General features: G+C 40.0%; 1 protein-coding gene across 2 annotated transcripts in view; it reads right to left on the minus strand.

The window, feature by feature from the left end:
• arhgef3 (Rho guanine nucleotide exchange factor (GEF) 3) overlaps positions 1–23,992 on the minus strand; it is a 72,585-nt gene extending 48,593 nt beyond the window's left edge. Inside the window, exons 1-3 of one of the 2 annotated variants that reach the window (XM_075461834.1) lie at positions 23,744–23,992; positions 12,324–12,390; positions 1,289–1,351 (exon numbers count right to left, since the gene is read on the minus strand). In XM_075461834.1, the coding sequence (XP_075317949.1) occupies positions 1,289–1,351; positions 12,324–12,390; positions 23,744–23,778 (165 nt within the window). In that variant the 5' untranslated portion in view covers positions 23,779–23,992. Of the gene's footprint in view, positions 1–1,288; positions 1,352–3,975; positions 4,398–12,323; positions 12,391–23,743 lie in introns of those variants that run through there. The other variant, XM_075461835.1, reaches the window with a different exon arrangement.
• Positions 23,993–24,312: the final 320 nt, after the last annotated feature.

Genomic DNA, 24,312 nt, shown 5'->3' on the forward strand with positions numbered 1-24,312 from the left:
CAGTGTGGCTGCTTAACGTTAGATCTATGGCCATTGGCCAGGGCAGATGCCTGGTCTGCCCTCAGCTAAGCCCGGCCCCGCCGAACTCTCGAGCACATTCTACCAATCAGAATCACTGTAGGCCCCTACATAGCATAATATCATGTTACATTTAGCGCGCCTGTATAGATGCTATTGGGGCAGGTGTATGATCTGCCCTGGACATGTAAAAGACTCAAAGGGTTTAAGAAATATTACTCCGCCCATCTAGCCAGTGGAAACTTCAGTGCCGCCAAATTCCCCTACAAACTTGTTGGATAAAATGGATAACTATGTCGGATTTGATGAAGGATATTGGCTGTTTAATCCGGATTCACGTTTGTGGTAGGTAAAGATTTTACTTTATAGTTGCTATCTTACAAAGTTTAAGTGATTGTGAACGAAGTCTTTGCAAAATGGGAAACTGGGAGTGATTTAATGAAATATCTTAGCTTGATGAGCAAAGCAGTGTTGAGACAGTAAACAATGTGTTGACAGCTTCGTACATGTACAGTAGGTTACTTGTCTGCTAGCTTAGGTTGGAGCACTGTCGGTGTGTGTGACATGAAGCATTTTTCGGAAAAGGCAAAAAACACGAGTCCAGCAAGGCGCATCTGAATTGTGCCATGAAATTAGCCATGCTAGGTAATGCTTTGCGACAAGTTTCCCTCTAATTGAAACGTAGGCAGTATTAATTCCTTTCACAAACTTTCTCTTCGCTCATTTTCACGTGGCTTTTGTGTTTGTTGTATGGCAGACTTTTTTGCGAGTGCGCGCACCCACTCTAGCATCCACTCTAAGCTGCCATCTTGGTCCGCGGCTCAACAGCGCCCCCCAAATATGGGCTCTTTAAGTCAAAATCACAAAATAACAGATGATCGTACATGCAGACTAAAACCTGAAAGGATATTTCAAAGTTTCACTTTAAATCGCTCCTTAAACATTTCCCACATAAGACACCACATTTTGCTGCGGCTCCATGTTGCACTTGGAAAACGCAGAGAGACGCAGCTTAACAGCATCACTTCCTGAACAGCATCACTTCCTGAACAGCAAGACAAGGAAGTTGGCTTGTTTTTCTATTTTTGTGTTTCATTTCAAAGGTGTGAACAACCTGTCCCCCCACACTCAGGAAGGGTTCAGCCTTCTCAAGTCAACAGCTCTTAGGAACGCTTAAGTTTTTCTCATATCTCAGCACTTTGTACGACAAGAACACAGTTCAATGCACTGTTCAAGGACCCAGAACTTTGTTTAAAGGAGCTTAACTTACATTGATGTCCAGACTGCATAGACTGAGTGAGTCGGCATCTCTGCTGTCCTGTTTTCTCTTCTTCTGCAACACAAAAAGCAGCAAACATGACATTAGACATGAAGCAGATGTTTGTTTTTAAACTGTGTGCTTTAAATGCTGTTTTTAATTCACATCTAATCAAGTTACTCTAAAATAGTGCAGAAGTTTAGTTAGTTGCAGTTCTTTACAGCTTTCACTGCGTAATATTTTAGAAAATTAGGCTAAAAAGGCCCAAAAAAATCTGTTTAGATAGAAGGGAAATTATTTTATCACAGGATCAAATAACTATAAAGTAAAGTAACAGTGCACAAGGCAAAAATATGTACAATATAATTAGAAATAGAAATAGAAAATAAACGGTCATGAGATAAAAATAATTTAGAGATAGATGTGCAGTGCAAATCAGTAAATAAATAATTAAATTAAATCTAATTAAATTAAATTAAATTAAATCAAACTGAGTTTCCAGAATATTTCAGCCCTGAAGAGCGTCGTCAGGTCTCATCGTCAGGCTACATATACAACATCTGTCCCATCAAATAGTGGAACAGGGACCCATTCTTACCCTCTGACAGTAATACCTGAGCAAAAAGAAAAATAAGTAAGCAATATGTCTCATCCCTGTATGTTTACAGCTTATTATTGTCATCGCCAAGTAAAATATGGTGACTCAGATACCAAGATTTCCCTTTGCGCCAGTGTTTATAGCCTGTTCATACCAGGTTACTTTTCTGGTAACCATGGAATTCATCATTTGTTTGTCCGTAAGCTACGAGGGTGGAGCGATGAGAGAGAACAAAACAGTTCCTGTCCCCTGTCATGATGACAAAAAGAGGAAGAAACCTCATTACACCTGATTAGACGAGGAGAGGAGAGGAGAGGAGAGGAGAGGAGAGGAGAGGAGAGGAGGAAAAAGTGGGGACAGCTGAACAGAGGAGGAGAAAAAAAAGGGGAGAAGAAGAAGGATGTTGGGATCTGTACAATAGCAGGAAGTCTGCTGTTTGTTCAGTATTGTGTTGAGACTTTGTTGTTGTCCGGATGTTGCACAACTTGGCAGACTTTACCTTTAACTAACCAGTGCTATAGAAACCAGAGAGAAGGAGGTCCTCAAGTCCGTATAAGGTCAGACAAAAATCTCAAATAGGAACTAACTGAGACACTTTTTAGCCATACGGTGACAGCCCAAAGGTTTAATATGAATTGGACATCTTTGTCATCCTGAAAATAACTCTCTGACATAGTTAAAAAATAGACATATTTCCTATTAATCCAGCTGCTGTGGCTCTAAGGGTCATGCTAACTTTGCGCTCTCCATCTGTGTTTTAAAGATTCAGGAAAAGAAGGAGTTGCACTAAACAGTGTATGTTGTGACAGAGCTTGAGCTGTCAACATTTGTTTTCATTCTCACTGTAAGTAAACTTAGATATCATTGATTTCCATCTACAAATGGCGGTTTGATTACATGTGTGAGGATGCGGGTTCAGCTGCGGCTCCATGGCTGGGGTTACTCTCATCCACGGAGACAAAGTTTCCAATCTGCAGCAATGGTTTTCCTCCTCAGTTGGTAGCACAGCCGCGAGTGAAAGAACATCACTAATTTCTGAGGTCACATTGTCTTTCGGGATGTCCTGTTGTCTTTGTGCCTCCATCCTCCACATCTTGTCTTCCATTTAGTTTGAGCTTCTCATCCGTGGCGTCTTGTTTCAGTAAATAAGGTCAACTGTCAAACTGAAATGATCGTGATGGTCAACTGCTTAATCTACCAAAAGCTGCTGAGCTTCCAGAAACTTCCACATGTAAAACAAACCAGCGATTTGTACAGATGAACATATGGATAATAAAGTCACCAGCAAAGTATCCCAGGATAGAAATCCACAGTTTCTTTTCTTTTCTTTCTTTTAAGTTTTTGCCCCAACATCCAGTTTTCTAGACTGTTTGTTTTAAAGATTAACAAAGGCGTACAGTGCAGAGTCAGTAGGACCAACAGAGCCCAGCTGATGTTAGAAAACAAATGGTACCTCATATAATGCACCTGCATTTGTACTGGACATGACTGAGCCTTAACAAGTGTTGGATAGAGATTGTTAATAACTGAACATAAAACATTTTCCAGTTACTTTTAAGGGGGAGTGAAGGAGTGGAGGACATGCTGTACTCTAGTACATGAAAGTCCTTTGTCCTCCTGCAGACCGTGCATACTGTCCTGCTCAGGTGGGGGCAACAATTTCCCACTGACAAACAATGCTTAAAGGACATCGGGTCTATTGTGTAAACTTCAAGATAGTCAACATTTGAATGGGAGATCCTGAACTTTGAGGCATTTAAAAAAATATATACTCCAGAAACTCTAAATGTTTGGGTATCAGGTGATATATGTGTGCACAAAACACAATTCAGCTATTTCACTGTTGCTTTGTTTTCATGTATTCATCCCTATAAACTGACTAAACAGCCATAAATAAAGAACAATAATAATATTATAATAAATAAATAATGAAACAATAATAACTTACAATGATAAAATGGTTAGATGTAAAGTAACAAAAGAAACACATGAAGCCCACAGGACAGCAGAGACACAGCAGGGTTGGTGTGTTTTATTCAGGTGAATGTTATTCTGAGTATTAATGAGGTGCATTCAGGGATGCGCTGGACATCAGACTCACCCGGTAGTAAACAAACAGACAGCAACCCATCATCAGGATCAGATTTGCTCCTCAGAACAGTTGATTAACTCCTGCTCCTCCTCCTCTTCTTTCCTCTTCCTCCAGGTCACCTTCTTTTTACCCCAAAGTCACATCAGCTCTCCTTTCTGTTCTCCTTCATATATGCCAGCCAACACTTGCAGTAACTTCTCCTTTATCCCTCTAAACCTCTTTTGAATCCCCTCCTGCACAGTCACATTGTGTTCCACCTCATTTGTCTCCTTTAAACTGGACACTTTGGTCTCTTCTCCCTCCAGTTTGTCCTTTCAAAAGCCACTTCTTCTGCACGACCTCTGTCCACCGCTGTCTGCTCCTTCACCTCTTCAGTCAGTCTCCTCAGCTTCTCCACCTTCCTGAGTGGATCTACAGACCCTCAGGAACAGGAACCCTTCACAATGTGTGTGTGTATGTGTATGTGTGTGGCCGTTCGGTTCCCACTGGACAAACAGGAAGTGACGGCCGTTGGGGGAAACAACTGTCTATAATTAGGAGCTACAGGAGACACCGTGACACCAGAGGTAAAATGCGAGCAGAAAAACAGTAAGAACTGTTTTATAAATCTCGTGGAAATTAAGAGAGTTACAACATATCACACATCACACTTTTATGTCAATGCACACTTCAAAGGTACAAATATTTGCTACTTTACATTATATCATAAATAGATGAGCTATATGTGGCAGCTTGAGCTTTGAGAAATTGTAATGACACCTTTTTTTTTCTACTTTTTTGCCAGAGATTCTACTTATCAAAGAATATTTAACAGATTATGCATTAACTGCCACCTTCAAGCGGAGGTAATTATCAGTTCGAACGCTGCGTTCCACCACGTCATTATGCCAACATGCTGTACTAATAAATAATATGTTTATATAGCACCTTTCAGAACAGTTAGAAGTTCCATCCATCCATTTTCTATACCCGTTTAATCCAATTTAGGGTCATTTAGGGGTCTGTAGCCTATCCAAGCTGTCATTGGGCGAGAGGCAGGGTACACCCTGGACAGGTTGCCAGTCCATCACAGGGCCACACAGACATCCACACTCACACTCACTCCTAGGGACAATTTAGAGTCACCATTAACCTTGTAGTACCCACAGTTGCAGATATGCAACAAGCTTTTACATTTTTTGCATTTTATATGTGCTTCACTTTTTCACAACAAAGATCTGTGAAATCTGTTTGATTTGTTGTTGAATGGAAAGTTTATGATGGTTGCGTTCCGCACTTTGTATTAAGAATGTTCAATAAAGGTCTATTATATACATTTTATTGTGGTAGCAGCAGTTACTGGTGAACTTTCACTATACCTTTTTTGCCAAACGATCTGCAGAGAATGACTTGGTTTTGTGAACAAAATTAATCAGGAAAGCCCACAGCTGCAAATATGCAACATTGCCTAAAATGATCAAAAATAGCCCAATTCCAAAAATATTGGTTTATTCCCACCCAAAAAGATGCAAGAAGAGCCAAAATGATTTTTTTCAATGATTATTCATATGCTTGGGTGCTACAAGGTTAAACCCAACATGCATGCTTTTGGACGGTGGGAGGAAATGGAGTACCACTCATACACAGGGTACAACATGCAAACTCCACACAGAAAGGCCCGAGCTGGGAGTCGAACCTGGAACCCTCTGCAGCGAAAGAGTAAAATACTATCCTGCCGGGTTCCCTCTGGTGGGTGTGGCAAGGGGGGGTATAAAACTGGCACCCAAAAAATGGGCTAGGTTAGCTGGTGAGGTTACCACTTGAAACCTGTTGCAAATTGTTTGTCATGGGCCCCTGATTGAGGAATGGCCACTGCCAGACATTTTTGCTGGTGGGCGGGGCTTGCCAGACATCATTAACTGAATCTCAGATGGCGCACTTGTGCACTTCGGGCACTATGTTTTGGTGCGTAATTAATATGCCATACGCACTAAAACATGAACACTTCAGTGCACAAGTGCACCATTTGAGATTCAGAGTAGGTCTCAAGATGTAACCTGCACTTAATATGGAGTGTTGGCAACATACAAGGACTGGAGCAAATCCAAGCACTTGTTCAAAAGTAATGGGCCAAACATAAAGTCGCTCGTGTTAAAAGTCGGTCGTCTTAAAAGCCTTGCCCTGCGAAATCAAATCTTTTCATGTACCAATCATAGAGCATTACCACACAAAATTTGGTGAAGATCCGTCCACTCTTTCAAAAGTTATAGCATTTACTCGAAATATCTGTGGTAGTTGCCAGCAAAAAACATAAAATCTTAATTGCGCGCTGAATAATGTCCTGAAATTTGAATCAACATAAGTCCATGTCACTTTGTCTACCGAGTCAATTACTAATAGTATTTTCGACAACTGACACCTTGAGTGTTACTTTTTTTTTCTAACACAACGTAAGGGATAAAGGAGCTGATCCTTGCCACATGTACAGTAATATCCCATCATCTGAAGGCTTCAGATCACCGTCCTCATTTTCCAGATTTTTCACATTTTTTAAAATCTCAAATTTCTGTGTTCATTCAATCAATGGGAACGGACTGTTATTTGGATCAAGCAGAAGACTGCTGAAGGTTGGTTCAAACATTTTCTATTATCATGTAATATTCATGAATTTTCCAATTTCTTTATAAATGTAGCCCTATCAGTATTTGCCCCTCCTTGTTGAGTTCACTATTTGCATATGCATGTATGTATGTATGTACGTACTGTGTGTGTGTACATATATCTGTATATCTGAAGGTTGCAAAATCACTGCCTGCAAACCCATTCTTCCAGATATAGGCTTAGGATCTTAGAAACTCATTCAGTTGATAATTCTGAATATTTAATTGATAGACCTAAGAATTATTTAAGCTTATAGGCCTTCCACAATGAATTCTGGTGGTGACTTGATCATAATCTATCTTGCTTCAGTGCGCTGATATGTACTGAGATGGACGGAGAATTTAACAGCAAAATAACATTTCATTGGTGTGTTCATTTGTCAAGACGTACTTGAGTGATGTAACTACAAACTCCCTAGTGGTCACGAGGGCAGGGGTACTCCACTACTGGAAATGTCAGAGAACCATAATTGACAACAGGATTCAACTGGTAACCCCACCAGTTGATCTTTCCCATTTTCAACCCATTGTAATTGATGTCTGGTGACCCCCGTCCACCAACAAAAATGTATGGAAGTGGCCATTCCTCAATCAGGGGATCAGGGGACAAACAATTGTTAACAGGTTTCAATCAGTAACCCCACCAGCTGATATAGCCCATTTTTGGGGGTGTCATCGTACGGCGGTGTCTGCCGGGGGTAACCCACCACTAAAAATGTCTGGCAGTGGTCATTTCTCTATCAGGGACCATAGTGAACAATTTGGAACAGGTTTGAATTGGTAACCCCACCAGCTGATCTAGCCCATTTTTGGGGGTGTCATCATACGGGGACGTCTGCCGGGGGTAACCCACCACTAAAAATGTCTGGCAGTGGTCATTTCTCTATCAGGGGACTATGATGAGCAATTTACAACAAGTTTCAAGTGGTAACCTCACCAGCTAACCTAGCCCATTTTTTGGGTGCCAGTTTTACACCCCCCCTTGCCACACCCACCAGAGGGAACCCGGCAGACGTTCCTCTATCTGGGGACCATGCCAGACATCATAGTACCCATAAAAATTGGTAACCTTCCCAGCTAGGCTGACCCCTCTGGGCTCCTGGTCTATACCCTCCCTCTTCTACAAATGAGACTTCTCTAATGATTATGTTTACATGTGAATCGACAGAGAAAGCTAAGAAGCTACTGACTGTTGGACTTACCTAGTAGGATGGGAAAGCCTATTTTAGGTATACCCCCAACCACTAGGGGGGGCCTTTTGTTCAGAAAAAGTTATCCCCCACTCCCACCAACAGGGAGACAGGGCCTATGGGGATTGAGGCCCTTTTTTGCTTGGAAGTTTAGTTTTTGTGTTCGTTCATACTTTGTTCATGGGGAAACGTTGGTTGACAACATTACAGTGGTGGGGCTAGGAATCATTCCAAGGGATACAAACAATGCAATATAATGATATAATGGTGGTGTCGCTGAATATTAACGGCTTAAACAATATCAAAAAAAGAAATAAAGCTCTATCTAAGTTTAGAAGAGAGAAAATGCAGGTTATTTTTCTTCAAGAAACTCACCTATCACAGGAGGAGCATGCAAAGTTTAAAAAGCTGGGCTACAGGAACTCATTTTCCAGTTCCTTTGAGCAGAATCACAAGAGGGGTGTGGTGACACTGATTTCTAACACAGTGGAGTTCGAACTGATCAAAGAAGTTAGTGATAAGAAGGGAAGATATATCATGATAAAAGGGAAATTAGAAAACCAATTGGTGACACTGCTCAATGTGTATGCTCCTCCGGAAAGTGGAAAAGCATTTTATGAAAAAGTTTTTGATCTTATAAATCTGGAAACAGAAGGGACATTAGTGTGCGGTGGGGATTTTAATGTGGTATTGAATTACGGGTTAGACACTACAAGTATGAAGAGAAACAAAAAACTAATTAATAGATATATGAATACAATGATGTTAGAAATGGATGTGCAGGATGTATGGAGAGAATTACATCCACTTGATCGGGATTATACCCACTACTCAGCTCCACATGCTATGTACTCCAGAATTGACTACTTTCTAATGAGTAAAGGAGATATACACAAAGTGAGGGAATGTAAGATAGGGGTGGCTGATGTATCAGACCATAGTGCTATTTACCTAAAATACTGAACAATAAGGGACTAGTTGGAGAACTAAAAGGGGAAATAACCAGATATCGGAAAGAAAATGACAATGGGGAAGTTGATCCGACAATCTTATGGGATGCCCTGAAGGCAGTGATCAGAGGGAGGTTGGTTTCACACACAGCATTTTTAAAGAGAGCCAGACTAGAAACATATCAGAAACAAATTGAAAAATTAAAAGAACTGGAACAGCATCACAAGCAGTCAAAAGATTCAGATATATTTAATCAGATTAAAGAAGTCAGAAAAAAAATAGATGATATTTTGTTAGAAGAGGTGGAAAGGAAAGCAAGGTTTATAATACAGACTTATTAAGAGGGACGATCTAAGGCCACTAAAGTCATGGCTGGCCTAGACGCATAAGGAAACAACAAGCAATAACTAATATACATAAAATAAGGGACCCTGCGACTAATAAAATTCTATATGAACCAGAAGAAATAGAAAAGGTATTTGAGGAATATTACAACAATTTATATTCACAGCCTACTCCTGCAGGTGAAGAACACTTGATGGATATTTTAGACAACTTAGACTTACCAGCAATAGGCACAAAGCAAAATGCAATATTGACTTTGAAGATTACAGTCGAAGAGATTAGTCACCGGGAGCTGATGGACTGGGAGCTTCCTTTTATAAAACATTCAAGGAAGAGTTAATCCTGCTACTACAGGACTCATTTAATTATAGTCTCAGGTCAGGCAAGATCCCTCCCTCATGGAAAGAAGCCATTATCTCTATTATTCCAAAAGAAGGTAAAGACAAAGAATACTGCTGCAACTACAGACCCATATCGCTATTAAATGTGAAAAGGCTTTCGACAGTGTGAATTGGGTATTTCTATATAAGGTATTGGAAAAATTTGGATTTAATGAGGAATCTGTGAACTGCATTAAGTCGTTATATCAGGAACCTATGGCAAGGATTAAAATAAGTGGGAGCTTGACAAAACGTTTCAATCTGGAAAGGGGGACAAGACAGGGGTGCAGCCTCTCTTCGAGTCTATTCGCGTTATTTATCGAACCACTAGCCCAAATGATTAGGCAGGAGGAAAAAGTTAAAGGGGTGAAAATAAATGGGGAGGAACATAAAATAGGATTATTTGCGGATGATATATTGATATTTTTAAAGCAACCCAATGAAAGCTTCCCAAACCTTATCAGGTTACTAGAGAATTATGGAAAATATTCGGGTTACAAAATTAATGTCACCAAAACACAGATCTTGTCAATAAACTACTCCCCGTCCCAAGAAATAAAGGATACATATAAACTCAATTGGAATGCTAAATCAATCAAATATTTGGGTGTAAACATCACAAAAGGAATAGACAAGCTATATGATGCAAACTACACCAAAATAAATCAAGAAATTAGGAGAGACTTGGAGAGATGGTCAGGTATTATTTTGGACTTCAGCTCAAGAATAGAGATAATTAAAATAAATGTCCTACCGAGACTCTTATACATGTTTCAATCTCTGCCAGTAACGATCCCACCAAAGCAGTTTATGGAATGGGACAGGTGGATATCGAGGTTTATATGGGGAGGGAAGAAACCGAGGATCAGGTACAAAACTCTGCAGCTCCCTAAAGACAAAGGAGGATTGGTTTTGCCAAGCCTAGAGGAGTATTTCTATGCCGCACAAATCAGACCCTTGATATACTGGTGCAACAATGAGTATTTTTCAAGATGGAAAAGTATAGAAATAAAGCAGACGGACGCTGAAGTACGAAACTTGATAGCAAATAAAGGCCTGCTGGGAAAATTAGGTAACCAATTAGATGTAATAACCAAAAATACAATTGAAATATGGAATACTGTTGTTGAAAGGTATAAACTGGAGAAAGAGATAAAGATTTTGAGTTGGTTTGCGTATGATGATAGGTTTATACCTGGGATAAATGATAAAGGGTTTAAACAATGGGCGAGAAAAGGGATCACAGCAATATGTACGATGGTTGAACGAGGTAAACTGCAGAGTTTTGAGAAGTTGAGGGGCAGATTTGGATTAGATAAACATTTACAATATCGCTACCTGCAAATAAAGGACTATTATGAGAAGGAGATAAAAACTGACACTGATAACGAAGTTGTTGAGGTATTTCGGAGAGCATATGAAGGTAAAAAATGCAGAGTAATCTCAGTCCTATTTAGAAGTTTGATGTCATGCAGAAAGTCTTCCTCTCTTTATATCAAAGAAAAATGGGAAAAGGAACTGAAAGAACAAATAACTGAGGAAGAGTGGTTTAATATTTGTAAAACGCAGTGCACGTCCACTAGCTCCAGGATCTGGAGAGAATTCAACTGGAAGAATATGGTCAGATTTTTTATAACTCCAAAGATTAGGAGAGGAGTGGTGTCTGCTCAACAGCCATGCTGGAGAGCACGTGGTCACGTGAATGCTGACCATACACACATATTCTGGTCCTGCCAAAAGTTAAAAGGATACTGGGACAAACTATGGAGGGATTTACAAAAAATAATAGGATATAAGAAACCAAAAACATGTAAAATACTCTACTTGGGTAATTTAACACGAGATATAATACAAAGAGAGGATGAGTATCTTGTTAAAGTGCTGCTATCAGCCAGTAAAAAAACAATTACGAGAATGTGGTATAAAGTGGACCCACCGACCGAGGAGCAGTGGATGTGTACTGTGGAAGAGATTTTTGTAATGGAGAAAATCACACACAAACTGAGACTACAAGAGGCACAATTTGAGGACAAATGTGAAAAATGGACTGACTATAGAGGACGAGAAGAGGACACCACCATTGCCACTGGACAATAAGGACATTGATATAAGGATGATTGCTTAACTATGTATGTACGATATTCCCTGACACTGTAATTGTTGAAAGAAAAATTAATAAAAAATTAGTTAAAAAAAAAAAAAAAAGAAACCTGATGGAAATAAAAGTCTTTTTTTTAGGAAAAACAGGGCAGCTTTAATGGTAATGCTCATCTTGAGCATGACCGCTTTGGTGCCAACGAGTCCCAGCTCAGCCGTTTTCCTGCCTTCACTTTGGCCATGTTATATTTAAATCTAATCATGCACTCAGAATCTCATTTGGAAGTTTTTGAAAACAAGATCAAACCTGCTGAAGTGAAGTTTCAGTTGTTTAATGTTGTCAAATGAAAATAAGGTGATATTCCACATTTGTTTGCCCAATGCAAGAATTTTCCAGGAGTTGTATGTGACTCGTTGATGCTGTGATATGGACCGGGCGGGGCGGAGCTCTGAGACTCCACTGCACAAGTTTAACCCTCTTCTAATCCCAGATTATAAAATACTGGAGTAAATGTTTGTGTACAGACCATTCAAACACCCACAGATATAGTACATTTGTCTCACATTTGAGCCCCTAACCCTGAAACTAAAAGGACAGATGTGTGAAACAAAGTCTGCAAAACTAATCTTACAGATACACACATTTGAGGTCAAGTTTTCAAGCACACCTTTTTCAGTGTCTTAATAATTTATATAACCAGCGTCACAATAGACTACAAGTGAAGTGTTCTGGATTAATGAAGGTTGATTCTTACCCCTCTGAGGGACCAGCCGTCAGGAGACAGAAGAGAGAAGGAGGAAGTTTTCCTCTGTAGCTTCGGCCTGAGGAAAGAAAAAAAGAGGGGAAAGTAGAAGAAAGAGGGATTGAAGGAAGAAGGATAGTAGGAGAGAGGAAAAAAAACAGTTTAAAATACACGTGCAAGGAGCATCCTGAATGGACTACTGGACCAACATGATTAGCACATAGTGAAAATAAGATGATAACTCTGCAGCCTCAGTTCTCACACTGGACTGTAGGTGCGTTTCTATATTCTGTAACAACTTCGTTTTGATAAGTTAAATAAAGATTAAATACAATTTAAATAATGAATGATGAGACCATCTTTAGTCTTAGATTTATTTTAACTGTGCATCTTTGTTGACTTGAATGTCCTTTAATAAACTATGGACTTTTTAAACTATTTAAACTATAGACACATGAAGCACACAACTCTTAACTGTTCAACATCTCTCTCCCTATCATAACTGATTTAGTTTATTTCTCTCTCTGTTTTCACTTGCCAGTTTCATTCAGTTTATTCCACTGAAAGTTAAGCTTTCCTCTCTCTTCCTCCCTTGATGTCTTTTCTATCATAATTTTGTAAATTATGACTTTTTCTCAAGCAGAAACTGCATTTTTCATTCTTCTTTGAGATCCAAATGTAATCGTTATGGTCTACATTAAAATCTGGGAGAAAGATGCAGGATTTATGTGCAGCTTGACACACTCAACTCTGTAAAAACGAGGCTCAGTGACCTTCTTGCCAAATTGAAATGAGATTAAAGTTTGAAAAGTGCTCTACCTGGTGGTTTATTCTGGTCAGTACACCCTGACAAAGGATTAAAGATCCAGTTGTGGTTTTCAACCAGCAGGTACTCTTTCATTTATGGACACATTTTTAAGTAGCTAATCTAAACTTAAAAAAAACATTATTATTGATAAATATGATGCATATATTGATATATACAGAGATATATCACGTGAGACTGCAACATGTTAACTGTCCAAAGAACCACTAAACTACCACCTAAGCACAATAGATGTCCCTAACCTACTTCATTCATTATAGCACCTATAACAGAGAGTGTAAACGCCACAAACAGGCAAAGAAAGCTTAGAAATAATGGCTATAGTAGAACTATACTACTTCTGCCAGAATAAACGTACCTATTTCTAATGCAGGAATGTCCATTTTGAATCATTAACAGTATCGACATCAAATGTATCTTATGTATAAAGAATTATCTGACAGAGCGGGGAGGTGAACCAACAAGATTTTTTGGGCATGACTACAGAAGGAAAAAAACAGCAGAGAGGAAAAAGGAAGTCGGAGTGAGCGACACACGTCACACACTTGTCTGTTTGTGAGCTCGACTCTCAAGTAGACAGATATTACTGAGAGTGAAAGCATTCCAGTGCTGTTTCCCTCCTTATCATGACCTCATATAAACAGTGAGTGAATTAGCACCTAACTAACCAACTATGCTTTCTACTGTGACATATTATACCTTCTTTTTTTCTGAAAATACAGCTTGGACTTCTCATTTAAAGTTGTTTTTTGACATATAACATGTTTGATTTAAGAGTCTGTGTAAAGCAGTGTGGCTCAATGGTCGGGGCTGCAGCAAAATATATGATTTTCAATGTGTGATTATTGTGAAAAAAATCATACATGATAACGATATCATTGCGATATAAATAGAAAAACTGCTCTCTGACCGCTTATTTCAGCTCAGCTTGAGGCAGGCTACACCCTGAACAGCTCGCCAGTCCATCACAGGGCCACACAGACACACAACCACGCACACCTCTGACAGATTAATTTAGTTTTTATTTTGTTTGACAATTTATTTGCACTAAATGTAAGAGATAAAGAACATACAAATAAAAAAAAAACTCAGTCTGCATTCAATAATGTTTTGATCTCATCAAATCACGACATCATCGTATATGTATCAACATAATATTGATATTTTTAAAAGATTTTATTGAATTGTTCACATTTATGATTTTTTTTTTTTTTTTTAGATTACTCAAAGAGATTTCTTAAGATTAAATGTAATCTGTTAAAACATATCAAATATTGTATAGTGTGAAACTAGGAAGATTAAATGACGAAATGAAGATAAATTGTATGTGATTTGTACATAACATGCATAACTGTTCTGACCCTGCTCAGCCAGGGAAAAGGGAGGTAACATTAAACTAGCTGGTATAATATAACTAAAAACAGAGTAGCACATAAAATAATTAAGTCAGCTACTTTAACATAAAGACAAAGACTTTACGGAGTCTAACAATGAGTTTTAATCTAAGCCTGGCTCTGCATCTCTTAACAAAATATCCACTAAGGTCGCACTAGAATCGAATGTTGCTTGCAGCCCAACAAGGGTAAGCAATGCTAAAATAAATATACTAAGGCCTTAATGTTCTCCCTAAGTACAAGCAACATAGTTACAACCATCAAAAACTACAGAGACAAAACCCGGTTCAGTGGCAAGCTGCCCTGATCAGTAGAAAACACCAGGCTTAAAAAAGGCTATGGTGCTCCAGGGACTGCTGGATCAGGGTCCAGAACAGCCCCGTGGGTGCCTCCAGCATTGAAGGTGGGAGGAGTTAGGACAATCCAGCCAATCCCGTACGGGCAACGGCACAGTTGAGTCAGCAGACCAGCTCCTTGCAGCCACACACACACACACACAATCTGCATACCAGAATAAGCCATGGCCCTTAACGGTAATACATAAACCTGGTTACTCTCATTTCTAATTGTATTAGCTCTGTTGGTTATTTTTTCCTGTCGTGTTTAAATGACAAATGGACTATATCAGTGTGTTTTATGGAAAACTCTTAAATCTAAATAGATTGAAATTTGTTGTTCAATCAAGATTATTAACACCTAAAAATTGGGCCTAAATATTTCTGGGTGTGAACTTTTAATTTCACGAATATGATATTTACGATACTCCTAAGAGAAGAAAATAAACCCTCTACTTCATAGCTATGAAAAAACAAAAACTACACACTGTAAATATCACTGCTCTCGAAGAAATTAATACATATCGAGTTGGAAGCAGCAGTAAAACAAAACGATGGGCAAGATCTCAGACGCACAGAGTCTTAACCATCCTGCTTTTTATTGGTTTTACCCGTGAAGCTGAGTTTTTTCAGCCTGGTCCGTCTTATGTAACCGTTTCAGGCTTACAAGCCGGTTTTAGACTTTTGCTCATCACGCAGAGCAGCAGGGAAGTGAAGCGTCCTATCATTTCACTTTCATGCAGCAGCAGGACAAGCCCAGACATAACACCCAGTCTCCGAGAAAAATCTTCAGACATAACAAGAAGGAATCCTACGACTCAATCAACATCGAACTGTACCCGACTGAAAAGATGGCTCCCACCAGTCTGATAAAGTCATTTTTAACTTCACTGCCTAACGTTAAAACTGCACTTCAGTTTGAGCTTGTGCAAAGCTCTGTATGTGATCATCATAAACTGCCACAGCTGCATCATCCCTCCCGCTTTGAAGCAATTGGGTTTGGTTGAAGCAATAAAATCACCAAACCAATGCCAGAGGAAAATTTGAACTACATACACTGATGTTGGCAGAAAATTAGGAGCAGCTGGAAGACAACAACTCTGACTTCTTTCTGGTTCACTCAAGTGTATGACTCGAGTTTAGTCACAATACTTTTTCTTAATCTGATACCACTCAAAACCATACAACCAATTAGGTATTTACATTAAAGAGTGTTTAGTTAAAGATCTGGGATAAATGTAAGGATTTGTAAGGAGCTTCTTTGGTTGCTGACGGGTGAAAATAGGACATTTGTTTGTTTTTTTAAAATTTCTTTTAAATCAACCAACCAGCAAAAAGAAGAAAATGATCCTGACAGGTGGAACCTGAGGCTACCTTTACACGGAAACGATCTGAAACCAAAACGCAAAAGTGGCGTTTCATTTTCACTTTTAAATCTGCATTTAGACGAGCGTTTTAGGGTGAAAATCTGCGTGCATACGGAAACGCAAAAGTGTGTGACGTTTCATATTTATCGATGCAGTAAACACGCCAGATGGCTAGGTGGCAACACTACCAAGACCAAGTCTTTCTACTTCTCTTCTACCTGTTCACTCCAAGCGAGCAAAGTAGGCCTACAGTAAACAAAATGGCGAAGAAGAAATCAGACAATTTTGTGTGGACTGACGAAGAAGTTGTTCTTTACTACTCTCGCTCATCATTGCTGTTATCTGATGAAATGACTCTTGAACGTCAATTACCGCGCCTAATGCTGCGTGTACACCAAGAGCGACCTACGCTACCTGGTAGCGGAGGTAGCTGGAGAAGCTTCGCTTGAGAATTTGCTTTGGTAGCTTTGGTAGCTCGTGACGTCACATTTAGAATGTTCAATTTTTAAAGGCCCCGCGGCTGTGAAGCACCCCCGCGGAAAAAAACATGAGGAAAGAGAGGGCAGGGACACGAATAAACGTGTTGTTATTTACAATTTGTTATTCAAGATATACATCACGTTACAAATGATGTAAAACTACATTAGGTACACCTGAGAAAAGCAGGAATAGCAGAGGCAGCTGTGAAAATAAATTAAATTCGAAATAAAATCCGAAATAAATCCGAAATAAAACTTAATTGCAGTGAGAAAGGTATGCGTGGGGTTACTACACTATTGTATTGAAGCACTCGACACGGCAATTGCAACAGTCTCAGGATTAAACGACTATTGTTTGGATAGGAACTAAAGTTTACACGTCTGTTTCCGCGAACCCCGTGGATTGTCGGACCCCTACAATCTGTGGATTGTCATTGGTTTTCGCCGAAACGCGTCATAGCTCATTACCATAATGTTAGCTTGAGTTTAATCGCTGGAATCCGCTCTGGTAGCGCAGTTCTCTTCGCCACTGGCGAATCCGCTCTGGTAGCCCAGGTAGCTCACCCTCCATAGAGAAATAATGATTTCCGGTGCTCAGGTAGCGTAGGTCGCTCTTGGTGTACACGCAGCATTAGGCGAGTTGAAAGTCCGCAGGGACGGACATGTTGATAGCCTACTGATGTGTTTCCCACGGTTTTCTGGCGCTTTATTATGCTTGTCACGTCATTTCTATGTGACGAGAAACGCAGTTTTGCGTTTTTCATCCTTTACACGGTGGCGCGACAGTGGAGCGTTTTCAAGAATTCCACTCTGGAGCGCCGTTACCATCTAAACGATATAGTGCATCCGCAAAAAGGTTTTGCGTTTTTAACCCGTTTTCGTTTCCGTGTAAAGTGCCCCTGAAGCTTTTTGCAGATTCTTCTTCCTGTGTTGTGTGCTCGTTTATGTATGAACTGTACATATGTTCATGTCTGTCTTTAAGCGTGTGACTCATTCATTCCTGGGAGTTGCTTTTTCCAAAAGTACAATTCATCCCACCCTGGATGAACTCACTCACTCACACACACACACACACACACACACACACACACACATTTGTGTTTCCATAACTTCAGAGGACACTACTCTGACTGAAATTCACCTCCTAGTTGCTCCCCTGATCCTCACTGTAGCGTCAAAACGAGTCAACTAAAATCTTTCTATCTTTACGTCACCAGAGCTTCGTACGATCTCTGGCAGATCAGATCAGAGGTGTGTTTTGCCTGCAGGCTTCTTTCCCCTCTCTGTTCTCAAGTTTACACTCCATCTGCTTTTAATACTCCTTCATCTCTCTTTTAATGTCTTCATCTTTCTCAGCAAACATTCAGTTTTACTTGCTTCACTGTAAACAAAGCGACTCAAACAAATACGTTGATCCAACCGAGAAGCTTTATTGTTCAAAGTATAAACATTACAGAGACAAAGTTGAGCCACTGGCATAGTGATTCTAGGTCGTGGAAACAAACTGTAGTTTACTTTCACTCAATCTCTCAGGCAGAGAGAACTCACCAGGGGACCAGCTGTTTGCGAAGCTGTAACTAAAAATAGGTATTAAGAGAGCAAATGCACTATTTCATTCTGTTTGAGAACATTTGCACAAAAGTGAAGAAACCAAAAATGTGAGAAAAATTAACCAACACATCTGTTTTCATGGTTTTGGGGCTAAAGCAACGATAGAGATGAAGTCTGAGAGAACTGAAATAAACTGACGTGTTTGACAATAAGTAAAACATAAAATAACACAAATGTGGTCACTGAATTAGTTGTTTTCTCAGAAAAATCCACATAACTGGAGTTTGGGTGGAGACTCTTTGGTGAACGGCTGTTTATGAAACTGATAAGCTCGAGTATTTCGCTGAATTGAGAAAAAGACAAAAGAAAATAAAACTAAAACAAACTTCAAACTACGGTTCTGTGACTTTCAGAATGATTACAATAAAAAAAACAAAAAAGAAACATGATGTTATCTCAGGCAGATGGAAAGATATAATTTTCTGCTGAAGAAAAACATGGTCTGAACATGGTCTGAGGGCATCACTCAGGAAATAGCAGAGGAAATGTTGCTCCACATGTTACAGGAAAGGTTCAAGTACAATAATCCACAATAACCAGCTGATGGACTGATCTTAAACCTTTTGTTGTTCCACCAACAAAAAAACTAATAATGAAAATGAGTCATTTATTGTCATTTCGGTTCCATTCTAAGAAACATCTACCTCTTGTTCGGTAAAAGGAGCAGATCAGCACCATACACAAGCTTGTGAGTAATAAAATTTGAAGTCAGCGTGTCCTGAAGTTAGCGTGAAGTTAGTTGTGGTAGCTTAGCTAAGCAAAAAAAGACCAAAAAAAAAGCCATTTTCCTACAAAAAATTTTCTCAAACTTCTTTTTGCAGACACAGGAGCTGTTCTTTGCAGGCAATTAGACAGAATTAAGGTCTGAAGAACTTTTGCTTCTTCTTTTCAGACACATCCATCCTACAGTCTATGCTCTAGTCTGTAACCCGGACAATGATACGAGTGCGCTCATCTGAATATGGCTTATTTCTAAATGACTTTCTGCTTATAAAATGCAATAAAACATTCCTAACACATTTTGTTACAGTAGACTGAGGCATAGCACCATGTTTCTACTGTAGGCAAGAACGCATCAAATCAAATGCTAACTCTGGAGTAAAGCGAGCCTTTCACATTTTTAGCTACTACGATAATTTCTCCTATACGTTTCAGAGAACACAAGCACGTATCTATTACTATCAACAGAAACTTCATGGTTCACTGGATCCAAAACAAAAAGGAACCAAAACTGGTCCTAAATCTCCATCAGGGGAAAGCCAGACCAGTGATGATGGGGGCCTTTTTGTCTGAGACCTTTTTAGTAGAAGAAGGTGGCCCTTTTTGGTGCTGGGACTCACATACATTAACATGCACATGTGGCGGTTTGGCTCCCACAACACACTACCAAGAAGCTCAGATTAGATCACACACAGGCAACCAGTTGCTTGATTTTGGCGTGTTTTCATCATCTGAAAACTCAAAATAGGGATAAAAATCTGTCTTTTTATAATTGAACTGCAGAGCCCTGGTGCAATATGAGTCCAGCAAAGACACATCTCATTAACCTGTATGGGACATTTTCATGTAAATACAGTATATAGCAAAAGGACATCGAGATGTATCAAAACAGACACATTTCCCAAAATGTTAAGCTATCCCTTTTCAAGGATTCAAGGATTCAAAGGTTTATTGTCATATGTGCAGTAGAAACGTGTTTCCCTGAACAATGAAATTCTTTTCTTTGTTGCCCGCACTGGATGTCCAAATGTATAATAATAAAGATAAGAAAGATAAAATAAGCATGCAACAACAATATTCTAAAAGGTTTCTTAAATAAAATAGAAATATAGAAATAAAAATATAGAAATCTGGCCTGTATACATAATGTGCAGTAGTGTACTACATTAGCTGTCTTTGTGCAGTAGTCAGCAGTAAAGTGGTTGTGCAAAATTGAAAGTACATTCAGGTAGTCATTAGAAGACAGTTGCAGTAGGTGACCCCAAGTTCAGTCTTTGGCAGAGTTCAGTGATCTGATGGCAGTGGGAAAAAAAAGAGTTTTTAAATCGGGTGGTTTTGCACTTCACACTCCTGAACCTCCGTCCTGAGGGCAGAAGTGAGAACAGTCCGTGCTGGGGGTGTGTGGGATCTTTGATGATGCAGGCAGCTCGTCTGTGGACTCTCCGTTGGTAGATGCTCTGCAGAGATGGTTGTGGTGTTCTTGTGATCTTAGATGCAGTCTTTACCACTCTCTGCAGGCGTTTGCGGTCTTTCACAGTGGAGCTGCCGTACCATACAGTGATCGAGGTGGTTAAGATGGATTCGATGACGCAGCTGTAGAAGTTGCTGAGAATCTTGGGTGACATGCCAAATTTTCTCAGCCTCCTCAGGAAGTACAGCCGCTGCTGAGCCTTCTTTACCACCTGTGTGGTGTTTAATGTCCAGGTGAGGTCGTTACTGATGTGGACCCCCAGATATTTAAAGCTGCTCACCCTCTCCACCTCCAGGCCTTGGATAGACAGTGGCTGATGAGGTCTCCTCTCCCTCTTCATGTCCACTATCATTTCCTTGGTCTTGTCTGTGTTCAGGGTGAGGTTGTTGTCTCCACACCATTTTCCCAGGCTGTCCACCTCCTCTCCTGTAAGCTGCCTTGTCTCCGCCAGTGATGCATCCAATCACAGCAGTGTCGTCAGCGAACTTAAGGATGATGTTGTCGGGGTGAGAGGCGGCACAGTCGTGGGTGAACAGGGTGTAGAGGATGGGGCTGAGGACGCAGCCCTGAGGTGTACCGATGCTGGTGGTGATGCTGGCTGAAGTCCTGTTCCCAATCCTGACAGACTGTGGTCTGCCAGTCAGAAAGTCCAAGAGCCAGTCACAGAGGGTGAGGTGGAGTCCAAGGGCAGACAGTTTGTGGGTGAGTTTGTGGGGGATGACCGTGTTAAAGGCAGAGCTGTAGTCGATAAAGAGTACCCTGATGTAGGAGTCTTTATTTTCCAGGTGGGAGAGGGAGACGTGCAGGGCGGCGACGATGGCGTCAGAGGTAGACCTGTTGTGCCTGTAGGCGTACTGCAGAGGGTCTGTAGTGTCCGGTATGCATCTCTGAATGTGGGACAGTACCACTCTCTCAAAGCACTTCATGATGATTGAAGTGAGTGCTATTGGCCTGTAGTCATTCAGGCAGGATGGGGGGTTCTTCTTGGGAAGGGGGACGATGGTGGTGGTCTTGTAGCAGGTGGGAACAGTACATTGGCTGAGGGAGAGGTTGAAGATGGAAGTGAGAACGTCAGCCAGCTCGTCGGCACACGCTCTGAGGGCACGTAAGCTGTCGGGGTATGTTGTCGGGGCCGGCAGCTTTCCGGGGCTGGATGCTTCTTTAAGGAAAAAATGTTAGAACTGACCAACACGAAACACACCTGCAGGCATAACGCCTCCTGAAACCAGCAGGGCAGCATATTGTTGGTGGAAACTTGATGATTAGTTAAAGAACAAAGCAGAAAAGCTGTTTTCACCTGAACAACATTTGCATTGATGCCTGAAAGCAGCACCACATTCCTGCAGAGATCAACAACGGGTCACCAAACAGTCACATCTGCTCATGTTGAGCTGTGTAAGCGCTCAACAGATCATTAATCTATAAGTTTACAACTAGTCAATCAAGTGATCCTATACTGGGACCTTAAAGGGGCTCCACATTTTAACTCATTTGTGAGATTTAAACTGAACTTTTGCTGTGTTAAAATTCCAAACTGCATTTTCCCTTCAGCTACCTCCCTTAAGAATAGTCCTCTGTGGTGCACCTGTGCTCCTGACAACCCTCTCTGACACAGAAAATATCTAATACGTTTAATGTAGAAACTCTGTGTTTGGGAGGTAACATCACATAGAGAAAATCTGATCAACATTGTTCTTTAAATCTTCTGTTGTTGGTTGTACTAAAGCTAAATATGCCATGTTAGTTTGGATTTTATTTGTGCTCGAGCCTTACTATTAATGTTTGTACTGCTGGACACTCCACAGTAATGGAAGTATTATTTTATTTAAGTAAAAGTTCTTATGTATATGTATATACAGTTATATGTAAATGTATGTCAATATAATCAGGCAAAAGAAAATATCACCTCACCTGTGACTGTTGAATGATTACAGAATATGTCTACTTGTGCATTAATGTGTAAGCAAAAAGTCAATGCAGATAATTTTGAATTATTCTGTGTTAGACCGCAGCTGATTAGTATATTTTTGTTCATTCTATCTTTACTAATAAACTGGTTGTTGAAAATATCGCCTTCCTGATATTCCTGCTGTGTCCTCATCAGAGCTCCAAGCTTGACAATTTTATCTACCAGAGATCTCCCATTTCCCATAATGATCAGAGGAAGAAATGGTTTAAACTTCCTCGTCCTTTCTCTCCCTCTTGTTGCTGCTCTGCATCCTAGACGTCTCCTCTTAAACTCATCTGAATCTAGGGTCTTATATTCCAGGCATTACTCGAGCTTTGGATAGCTCAATCAGCATGCTCCAACACACAAACAATCTTCCCGTTACCATGGAAATGTTTTTTTTTTTCACAAATCTGTGTTCTGGAGAACGACATAAAGCTTTAAAGAGCTACTCAAAGATCAAGGAATGGATTTACCTCCACAGTCACCTGACCTCAACTTCATTAAACATTCATGCTCTTAAAAACAGAAAACCCAACATTCCTGACTTGGTAAGAAGCTCTTAAGAACAACACATCTTACTGGAATAACATCAGCTTCAGTTTACCATCATGGAGGTTTAAGGGGGTATGACATGAAACCAGAGTGCAAGACTTTAAATGTGAATTTACTTCCATCCAACTGCAGTAGAGATTTGGTTTCTGATGCAGCGGCATTTGCACAAAACAACAACTAAACCTGATTCCATACCTCACAGATGACAGCGGGAGAGTCAGTTTGAGGAGTAAAGCTTTGGGCGGACAAACTAAAAACACTTTTAGGGCACAAGGCCAATGCAATGAAGGTCTTCACAAATAAGACAAGTACCACCATGCGTGTGTGTGATCAGTTTTGTGAGGACCACATTTAGTTGTTGGGCTGTTGTTCAGACCTGGTTTAAAGTTTTCAGGTCAGTATCAGGTCTTTGCTTGGGTGTTAACATTTCTGTATTATGTCAATAAGGGACCTCACAGAGAGATTAGTGCAAGCATGTGTGTGTCTACAGAGATCATAGGTCACTGTGAGACAATTTTGTGACTCACAAGGCAGTACTAAAACTTAATTTTCTTTTCTCTCTGCTTCAATGTGTGTTTTTACAGTTTTTAAACACTGTTGATAAACTCAGGGTGTAGGCTAACAAGTGAAGGGGTTAAAACCCGTTTTCAAACCTTTTGTCCTTTTTTCTTTATGTAAAACCAGAACAAAACAAACTTCCTACATCACTGAGTAGCTTATTCTCACCTTGAACCCCGCTGACATCCATCACCTGCCTGCATCGGACAGCAGCTCCTCCCAACGATCCGAAAACAGACCCACAATCAACTGACTTCAAATAAACAAACACACGCACCGAAACCGCAGCTTCCGGCTGTCAGCAAGAACAATAAAGTTTCCCTTCCAAAAGCGAGAAAAAGTCTAACTTTAACGCGAAGATTCAGCTGGACAACTCTTTAAGAGTCGCTGTGATTCCTTAATCCTCCTTCCTTCAAATGTTAAGTTCCAGTTAGAGTAAGATCTCCTACTTCCGGGTACACCTTCAAAACAAAGACCCTGGCTCATGTTTACCTCTAAAATATTTTATAGCGAATATTACATGTAACATAGACCTATTATAATTAACAATGGATGGCTTATTTAACAATTTCTGATCAGTAAAATTACGGAGAAGAATCTAATCTATTAATCAAGTGAGCAGCTTTTAGATTTGGTTATAATTAAATGTCTGGTGTCTTAATGATGACCCAACGACCTTTAGAAACCTTGCAAAAATGTTCTTGAAATGTTCTTTTGTTTGCTGGAAAATTAGTAAT

The sequence above is a fragment of the Odontesthes bonariensis genome, chromosome 3 (assembly GCF_027942865.1).
Source record: "Odontesthes bonariensis isolate fOdoBon6 chromosome 3, fOdoBon6.hap1, whole genome shotgun sequence".
NCBI lineage: Eukaryota > Metazoa > Chordata > Actinopteri > Atheriniformes > Atherinopsidae > Odontesthes > Odontesthes bonariensis.